The 9825-nt window shown below is 48.2% G+C and overlaps 1 protein-coding gene across 2 annotated transcripts in view; it reads left to right on the forward strand.

Annotated features, from left to right (window-relative positions):
- The first annotated feature begins 4326 nt into the window (after positions 1-4326).
- Positions 4327-9825, forward strand: part of Usp10 (ubiquitin specific peptidase 10) — a 43935-nt gene continuing 38436 nt past the window's right edge. For both annotated transcript variants that reach the window (XM_028752932.1, XM_028752940.1), the window contains exon 1: positions 4327-4882. In XM_028752932.1, the coding sequence (XP_028608765.1) occupies positions 4862-4882 (21 nt within the window). In that variant the 5' untranslated portion in view covers positions 4327-4861. The remainder of the gene's footprint in view (positions 4883-9825) is intronic.

Consider the following 9825-nt stretch of genomic DNA (forward strand, 5'->3'; position numbering starts at 1 on the left):
AGTAACCACATGGTGTTTTACAACCATCTGTAATGGGATCCAATGCCTTCTTCTGGTGTGTCTGAAGAGAGTGACAGTGCACTCATATACATAAAATAAATCAATAATAAAAATTAAAAAAAAAGAAAATGTGATGTCTATGAATTTATTTATTTGTTCTGTGTTTGGTTTCAGACCTTGGGACAAGGGACTTAGGTGCATATTTTACCTATCAAAGCAGACCTGGTCTCTAGGTTCTCCCTCCATCCCTCAGTCTCTACCTGGCATAACCTGCTTCCAACCCTGAATTTTCCAGCCCAAGGGCTGGGCTGCCCTTCTTCCAGAGGCTCTTCCCTAATTAATCCAGATATTTTGTTCTCTCTCTCTCTCTCTCTCTCTCTCTCTCTCTCTCTCTCTCTCTCTGCACCTGCCTTGCTGTTTCTTCCCACACCCACACCCAAAGGTGACTTTCCTCAGTCCTTGGGGTCCAATGAACTTGGCTTGAGAGGAGCTTTCCAATAAAACTACATTTAATATATTCTAATCTGGCTTGAATTGTCTCATTTCAGCAGTGGAGAAAAACATATCAGTTTGTTTGTTTGTTTGTTTGTTTGTTTGAGACAAAGTTTCTTTGTAGCTCTGGCTGTCCTGGAACTCTATAGGTAGCCTTCGCTGGCCTGGAACTCACAAGAGTCCAGCCTACCTCTGCCTCCCGAGTGTGGGAATTAAAGGTGTGCACCCTCATCACCCAGCTTGTGGTAATTATTTACTTTGGAGGCTTTTGCCTTTGTTTGTGTGTATGTATGTTTTTGGAGGCAAAGTCTCAATTCCAGGCTGGCTTCAAACTCAGTATGTAACTAAGCTGACTTTGAGTGCCTCCTGATTCTCCTGCCTTTATCTCCTAAATGCTAGGATTCCAGGTGTGTGCCATGTGTAACTATTATTTACTTATTTGTCGTGGTTATTTGTGTTCGAGACAAGACCTCACTATGTAACTCTTCAGTGGCCTAGAACTCACAGACATCCTCTGTCTCCTTAATACTGGGATTCAAGGCCCGTGCCACCAGGCCCACACTACATGCATGATTTAAAAAACAAAACATACATTTATTTAAAATTTATTATCGAGTGTTATATACTCAGGCCGAGGCATGAGTATGGAGGTCAGAGGACAACTCAACCTGTCACTTCTTTCCTTCCACCATTTTCTTTCTTTTTTTTCCGAGACAGGGTTTCTCTGTATAGCCCTGGCTGTCCTGGAACTCAGTCTGTAGATCAGGCTGGCCTCGAACTCAGAAATCCGCCTGCCTCTGCCTCCCAAGTGCTGGGATTAAAGGCGTGCGCCACCACCGCCTGGCTCCTTCCACCATTTTCTAAGGCAGAGTTTTTTCATACAGCCCTGGCTGTCCTGGAACTTGATCTGTAGACCAGGGTGACCTTGAACTCACAGAGTCGGTGCTTTTACCCACTGATGCTTTTCTCCAAACTTTGTCATGGAACTCTGGTCATTACTCTCGGCGGCAAGCACCCTTGGCTGCTGAGCCCTCTCATCAGCCCACGATTGTGACTCAATGGACTCGTACAGCCATCCCTTCCAGCACAATGTCGCACTGGCCATGTTGGTGCCTCCCAAATGACCAGACTTTCCACTCTTCCCTGTTTTTCATTTTGTCGAATTCGTTTCTATTTCCGCGGTGGCTAGAGAGCCCTCAAGGACTGGGAAGCTGGCCCAGCCCACCGGGTAGATACCCATTTCCCATGATTCCAGTTTTTGTTTGAAAGCTTGAATTTTATTATTGACAATAAATGTCAAAGGTATCGAGCCCCTCCTGGGAAAATGTTACCTTCCTGCCCAAGGACTCTGGGAACAAAGATAATTTTCACACCTGTCTGTGATCAGAGTTCCAAAAATGATCTCCTCAGGTAGGACAGGCCTGGAGAAACGCTCTGTCCCCTTGGGCATAGAATTAACTACCGTGCGCCGGGCTACATACATATCCACGGTCTTAATAGAAAATGTGGTTCCTTGTGGCCCTCTGGAAAACATCTGCTAAGGGGGGGAACTCAGCTCAGGGGGATTCCAGGAAGTCTCATGGGGGTGGGGTTAAAAACACCAGAGGCCACGCCCCACTGGGATGTCCTTTATCTCCTGGGTAGGCTTAGTTCTCCAAGTTATTTTATCACAGCTGGTGTGGATTGTACTTAATTTACTGGCTTAGAGACACACAAATTATTCCCTTTACGGTTCTTCAGGTTAGAAGATGGATGGAGTTCCAATCAAGGTGTAGGCGGGGCTTTGTGCCTTGCACATGATTTGTGGACTAACTGGCTTTTAGAGGCGGGTCTTCCACTTTTGACCTTTATCTATGTCTCTGAGACAAGGCCTCATACAGCCCAGGCTGGCCTCTGGCTCCATTTGTGGCTCAGTATAACCTTGAGCTCCTGGTCCTCCTGTCTCTACCTCTGAAGTATTGGGATCACAAGCTGGGTACCACCATGCCTAGTGTATGCAGTGCTTTATAGATGGACGGGTGCTCTACCAAGGGGACTCCAGCCCCGTTCTCCCCGACTGGTCTGTCATCTCTCTTGTCCTCACCTATATTCCCTTATAGAGACCCTTGTGACACCATGGGACCAACTTGGAATGACCGTGTTCCCATTCCTCAGCATCAGTCAACCTCTGAGGGTTTTATTGGATAAGTCAGGGCTCCATCTATGTAGGGACTTGGCTGTGCTGTCTTTAAGAGAGAGTCAACCACATCTGATGTGGTGAAAGAGCCACAGAAAACTTAGGGAGCCTGTCCAAACTTACACAACCACAAGGATTGGCTTGAAACCCCAGGCAGACCGCTAAGCGCTGTCTGGGGCCACTGTGGGGTCTTACCTAGGCAGGAGAAGAAGGGAAAGTTAGGGTGGTAGGGTGTGGGAAGCCTGACTCCTGGGGATCTAGTCTGCATTTCCTGTTGGCTGAGAGTTACGAAACTGAGACTGATAAAGCCAAGGTTGCCTGTAGGGGTAAAGGTGGTTTTCCTCAGGACATTGCCACCACTGATGCTAAATGCAATAAAGCTTTCCTACTGTGACCCTGGACGTTTGTGACCCTGAGCCTAACCCTAGTAGCACTCCCATCCCCCACTCCTCCTTCTCTTGGTTTCTCTGTGCAGCCCTGGCTGTCCTGGAACTTGTTCTGTAGACCAGGCCGGCCTGGAAGAGATCCACCTGCCTCTATCTCCGGAGTGCTGAAATTAAAGGCATGGGCCACCACACCCGGCCCAACCTCGACCTGAACAACCACCTTTATAACCCCCCTGACTTGATTTCATTTACAAAAGGAAATTATCGTTTTCTAAGACTTGCTATTTGAGCCATTCTGGTTTGGAATTTATCAGAGACCTCTCTGCCTCTGCTTCACCCATCTGAGATTAAAGGGGTGTGCAGCCAAGCAGGGTCAAAAGAAAATTCTTAGGCGAAACCACTGAACCAAACTCATAGAGTTTTGCTTTGTTTTGTTGAGCCTCAGGTAATAGTATGAATTGCAGTCCTGTACTCGGGAAGCAGAGGTGGGGGTTCAGGAGTTTCAGTTCATCCTTGGCTCTCTAGAAAGTTTGAAGCCAATCTTTGCTACATGAGAGCTTGTGTCAAGGCAAAGGAAAACAAAACCCAAGATGCCTAAGGGCTACTCTCTTGAGCAGCTGTGCCTACACGTGTACATTATCCTTCTCCTCCTTGTCGCTAAATCCGAAACTCAGTCCGACCTGTGTACTCTCACCTCTACTTAATAAACTTGCCATCTTTGCCCCACACGGGCTTGTCATAAAATTCTTTCCTGGGCCGGCAGTGGTGGCACACACCTTTAATCCCAGCACTTAGCAGGCAGAGATAGGGAGATCTCAGAATTCAAGGCCAGCCTGGTCTACAGAACTGGAAGTAGGAGGTTTACCAAGTTTTTTTCGTTGTTGTTGTTTTTTTGTTTGTTTGTTTGTTGCTTATGTGACCGAATCGACAGCTTTCCTGTGTGTACACACCTCCGTGTATTCAAAGGGTGGCATCTACCGAGTCCTTACTCTTTGTAGAATATGCTAAGTCATCAACATGAATATCCACCCCCAACTCCGAGACAGAGCCACCTTCCCTAGCTCTGTGTGGCCTGGAACTTGCTATGCTATGTAGGCTGGTCTGTAATTCATAGACGATCTTCTTACCTTTACAGCCTATATTCTGAGATCACAGGAGAACAATCCCAGATCAACGAGTTCTCTCTAAAATTGTGTGTGGCCCTTTGCATGTCAGAAGACAATTTGTAGTTGGCTTTCCCTTTACGTCATGTGGATCCCGAGGACGGAACTCATTTGACCGTCAAGGGTACAGGAGGCAGGCTCCGTTACCCGCTGAGTCATCTCACTAGCTCCTTCAACGTTTATTTTTTTATGTTTTACAAAGAAAAAAATTTTTTTTTCCCAATGCTAGGCAAAGCTAGTGAAGAGAATATAGAGTGAAGGAATGAATGAATGAACGGTCGGAAGAGCACGCTCCATAAGGTAAAGGATCCGGTGGAGATCCCAGGGCGGAGCTCAGGCGGGCACTGCGCAGTTACCACTCCCGGACTCCACCTTGCAGTCCCGGGGTGCGTGGCCAGCTCCATCCTCACGCCCTCGCCGGGAGCGGCCGCCCTCGGCGCCTTGCGGACGGAAGGGTCGCCGGCCGGGGCGCACGCCCACCTGTCGCGCGCAGGCGCAGAACGCCGCCTGGCTCTCCCGCGGCGCGGTCAGTGCGCAGGCGCGGCGGCCGCTGCGAGTGTGTCTGTGCGGCGAGAAGATGGCGGCGACGGGAGACGCGGCGTGAGAAGCCGGAGCAGCGCCGAACCTCATTGAGACGGGCCGCCATGGCCCTCCACAACCCACAGGTAGCACGGGCCGCGTCCGGGGCGGGGGGTCTGGGCCACGGGACGGCCTCGGGGCGACGGGCGCGAGGTGCGCGGCGGACGAGTGGTGGGGGAGGCGCCGGCACGCTGCCGGCCTAGGCCCGCGCCGCGCCCCTTAGCGCCGCGCTCCCCGGCGTCCGAGGCCGCCCGAACTGCCCCCGAGAACGCCCGAACTGCCCCCGAGAACGCCCGAGCCGCCCCGAGAACGCCCGAGGCCGCAGGGAAGGCCTCCGCGTGCCCGGCCGGCAGTCGCCGAATCCCGGGCGACGCTCTGGCCCAGCGGCTCGGGTGGCTGGTGTGCTGCGGCGTCCTCGCCTCAGGAATTCTGTTGCAGAGAAAACTGGGAACCACCGGGGGGGCATACTCTGTCTTGCCCGGGACTGACATCTTTTGCACGGAGTCCGAGCCCCGGGCTGGGTCGGAGCCCGGCAGGCCGGAGCGCCTGCTGCGCTTTCTGTACCGGAGCTGCTCCTGCAGACCCTCTCCTAAGATGCGAAGGAGTGAGAAGTCAGCACGTGGTGCCGCTTCTCGGGGCTGCTTTAGACCCGACGTTTGAGGTCTTAGCCCTACACTAGGAATTGCTGTCGTCTCCTTTTATAATCCTCTCCGAGGATTTTTTTCCTGCCAGATTGAGGAGTAAAATGACTCGGGAAACTGATGAGGAGTAAAATCCTTCCCTTTCCGAAGATGGTAGGTTGGGTGTATGTACAGGCAGGCGAGGTCGATCTGGTTAGGCCACCTTTTGAAGAACGATCGTCTTTTTTTTTTTTTTTTTTAATATTCGGGGGCATGATCTTTCTCCGTAGTCCACGCTCGTCTCTAACTTAAGATTTCTTCTATCCCAGCTTGGTGGGTTGCAGGCGTGAGCCACCATGTGCTTTCGAAAGGTTATTTTAGTAACTGTTGCAATATAGAATTTAAACCTCGAAACTGTTTTTAATAAAAGGTTAGATCCTAGGAGAAACTTCCGTTCTTTTAAATATGTGTGGTGTTTCATAGATTAAATCTGAACTTTGCCTGTTTGACCTTTCCCCTCCATTTGTAAATGCTTTTGCATTTGGTGTAGGTCTTTTTTTTTTTTTCAAGAGGCAGACGATTCATATTTATATATTAGTGTATCTGACAAATGTATCATTCCGAGTTTTTATTAGTTTTTTTTTTTTTTTTTTTAAGTTTTAGACAGGTCTTTACTGTGCAGCCCTGGTTGGCTTGGAATTAAGACAACCGCCTGCCTCTGCCTTGGCGTATTCACCGCCATATCTGGCTCTATTCAGACTTTTTTTTTATACATTTTTACTTTATGTGAATGAACGCTTTGCTTGCATGTATCCCTGGTGCTCACTGAAGTGAGAAGAGTGTTGGATCTCCCGGAACTGGAATTAGAACGTTTGTCAGCCTGAGTCGTGATGGGAATGGAACCCCAGTTTTCTGCATGAGCAACTGCCTTAAACGCTGGAGCCATCTGTCCAGCCCCTCTTCATAGACTTCCTCAACCTAAAAACACACCTTTAGTCCCAGCACCAGGGGGACATAGGCAAGCAGATCTCTTTGAGTTCGAGGCCAGCCTGGTCTACAGAGTGAGTTCTAGAACAGCCAGGGCGACACAGAGAAACCCTGTCTCAAACAACAGATCTTGTTGATTTATTTTTAGAGTTAGTCTGTAATGTAAGGTTCGTCCTGAGCTGAGCTGTAATGTAAATCTCTGTGTGTATGATTTTGAGGTGAGGAAAGTGTGCTTAAGCATCGTTCACTTTCTCAAGCACCAGTGACAATGTCGACTTGGTGGAAGGGATCCTGATGCTGTGAGAGCTGTGAGTCTTAGTTTCCCTGGGGCCAGTTGTCTGCCTTTGCGTGGAGCCAGACCAGAGAAACTTACCAGACAAATGTTAGCCGTGCCTTCGGTCGGCTAGAAGGAAGAGGTGATGAGAGTTTGAATCCTCTTTCATTTTTAAAAGACTGGTAGTGTGAAGTGGGGCACACCTGTGAGCCCTGCATGGGAGCGATGGAGGCAGGAGGATCAGGAATCCAAGGTCATTTCTAAGCTACATCGCAGGTTTCAGTCCCCAACCCTAGAGAGGCAGGGAAGGGGAAGGAGGAGAGGAAACAGTATTTCACTATTGAATCTGTTTTGAGTTCTAAGTATTTTAACAATTAATTAGTTCATTCAGTTATGAGATTATTAACAGTTTACCTTGGGCTAGCCTTCATGATGTGCATAGTGGGTGGTTTTTGTTTTGATATGTTTTTGGAGACAGGGTTACTATGTAGTCCAGGTTAGCTTTAGACAAGAGTTTTCCTGCCTTAGCCTCTCAGGGACAGGGATTTTAGGGAGGAGCCTAAAGAGGGTTTTGTTGAAGTAACTGCCACAAGTTTATAGTTAAGGGTCAGTTTTCAGTGGACTTTCAGAGGTTACAGGTTAACTCTTTCACTTCCATGTTTTGGGTTGTTTGTTTGAACCCTGTTTTGTGGATTGAAGGGCAACTGTGAACTTGGAAAGACTCTGGGTGTAGGGCGTTCCTGTCCACCAGCTAAACCAGTTTAGAGAAGGAGTTCTCACCTGAGGTGGAAGTGGATCTGGCATTCCTGCTGTCAGAACTGGCTCAGTGAGCTGAGCAGATTAATTTGAAGCTACCAGTTCGCTTTATACTTGGGTCCACAGTGTTGATTCTATACTGGGGTTGGGTAATGTGCTATTGGTTTGTGTTATCCTTAGCATAGACCTCCACAATTTACATGCTGGGAGTTCTTGGATGCAATTTCTAGCACATGGCAGAGTGTTATACTGTCTTCTAGGAAGTGGCATTTGTAACTGATAGCTAGATTGGGGTAATTCTTAAAGATACTTTTCCTTTTGAAACAGTGTTTCATTATGTAGCCTGTGGAGCTAACTGTAGCAGTGGCAGTGGAGACTTCAGTCTTCTGAGCTGTCTTTCTTACACTGCTACCAGATCAGAAGCTTACAGGGCTGGTGCAACTGAACTGAGTAACAGTCTTGAAGTGGCTATGGGTATTTGAGATATTTTTTGTGCATATCAACAACAACATATCCATCGATTCTGAGAAAAAAAAATATATATGCATGCTATGAGAAGTCCAGGAATGCCGGGCAGTGGTGGCGCACGCCTTTAATCCAGCACTTGGGAGGCAGAGGCAGGCGGATTTCTGAGTTCGAGGCCAGCCTGGTCTACAGAGTGAGTTCCAGGACAGCCAGGACTACACAGAGAAACCCTGTCTCGAAGAACCTAAAAAAAAAAAAAGAGAAGTCCAGGAGCTGATAGTCCTCTGAGTGCTTATTGTTGTGTCTAGGGATTGTCCTCCTGTCCTTTCAACTCTCCTTTTTGCACCTCAGCACCGAAAGTCAGTGGGCAGACGTGATTCTGGATTCTTCTCTAGGGCTAACATTAGAATCGGTATTTCACTTATTATGTTATGTGGAGGGAGCATGGTTTGAACAGTGGTGTACACAGGAAAATTAAAAGAAGGATGTCATAATTTGGTGACTGTCTCATGCAGACTAGATTGTCAAGAATGGGGAAAAGCTGTCCTCTTCACTTGGATGAGGTATTAAGTCGTTGTAGTTTTGCAGATTATAGTTGTGTGAGCACTTCTGAGCAGTGGATCAAGTTTTCAGGATGCCCTAGATGGGGCTGGGAGACACTTGTCATTGATAATTTACCAGGGTATGTTTATAGGTCGTGGTGAGCAGATCTTGCTTTTGAATTTGTAGTTGGGCTAGTGCATTGCAGTTGACTGGCACACATGAAGAGCCACTGCTGCAGAGCAGACACATACGTCTGCAGTGGGATTTGCTGGCCATGGGATGTTGGATTAGTGGCATTTGTCTTTTAGTGCCACTTCAGCAGGGCACTATTCATTTCTAAGACTTGCGTGTGCTTGGACTGCAGTTTTTCTGTCTGTGGAAGTGATCCCAAAAGGCCTTGTGTGACCATCCTGTCTGGGCAGGCTGGATTAAGAACTACTGGGGCCAGAGAGATGGCTCTGGAACACTTGCTGCTCTTGCAGAGGACCTGGGTATGACCCCACATGGATTACAACCTTGTCTGTAACTCCAGTCACAGGATATTTGCCTCCTTTTCCTGGCATTTTTTGGGCACTGAATGCTCATGATACCCAGATATACATGCAAACAAAACACCCATATTCATAAGGTTGAGAGAAAGAGAAAGAACAGGGAGTGTTGGACCAACCTTGGTGGTCCACATCTGTTATCCCAGCATATGAGAGTCCGAGCATGGTTGGGAATCTGACCCAGCCTGGGTCAAATCCTGTCTGAAGGAAAAAAAAAAGTACATAAATTGGAACAAAAAGGTAGCCCACATGCAAGTTTATTTATTTGTTTCAAAAATGAGAAAATGTGTGGTTTCTAGTAAATGAATGTAGGGCTTTAGATTATAGCTGTTTCATTTTGTTAGTGTGGGAGACTCTTCAGTTTGATTCTGTTTTTTTCATCTGAAGACTTAGAGAATGAGAAGCTGCCCGATCCTGTTCTGCCCCTCTCAACAGTTATGCTTTCCTGGGAGCAGGGCAGGCGGGCTGCTGGGACAGATGCAGGGGAGGACAAGAGAGTGGAGGGTATACAGGAACACTGAGATGGAGCTGCTCCCATGTGGAGGTGCATGCCCATGTGCTTGTGGAGACCGGGGAACATTTGGGTGCCTCTCTGCCTTGGTGCCCTGGCTGGTGAACTTGCCTGGAGATGTTCTTTAAAAAGAAATTTTTGCCGGGTGGTGGTGGTGCACGCCTTTAATCCCAGCACTTGGGAGGCAGAAGCAGGAGGATTTCTGAGTTTGAGGCCAGCCTGGTCTACAGAGTGAGTTCCAGGACAGCCAGGGCTACACAGAGAAACCCTGTCTCGAAAAACCAAGAAAAAAAAAGAAAAGAAAAAAAAATTTGTTACCCCCCCC

Source organism: Grammomys surdaster, unplaced genomic scaffold (genome assembly GCF_004785775.1).
Source record: "Grammomys surdaster isolate TR1022 unplaced genomic scaffold, NIH_TR_1.0 128, whole genome shotgun sequence".
Lineage (NCBI taxonomy): Eukaryota > Metazoa > Chordata > Mammalia > Rodentia > Muridae > Grammomys > Grammomys surdaster.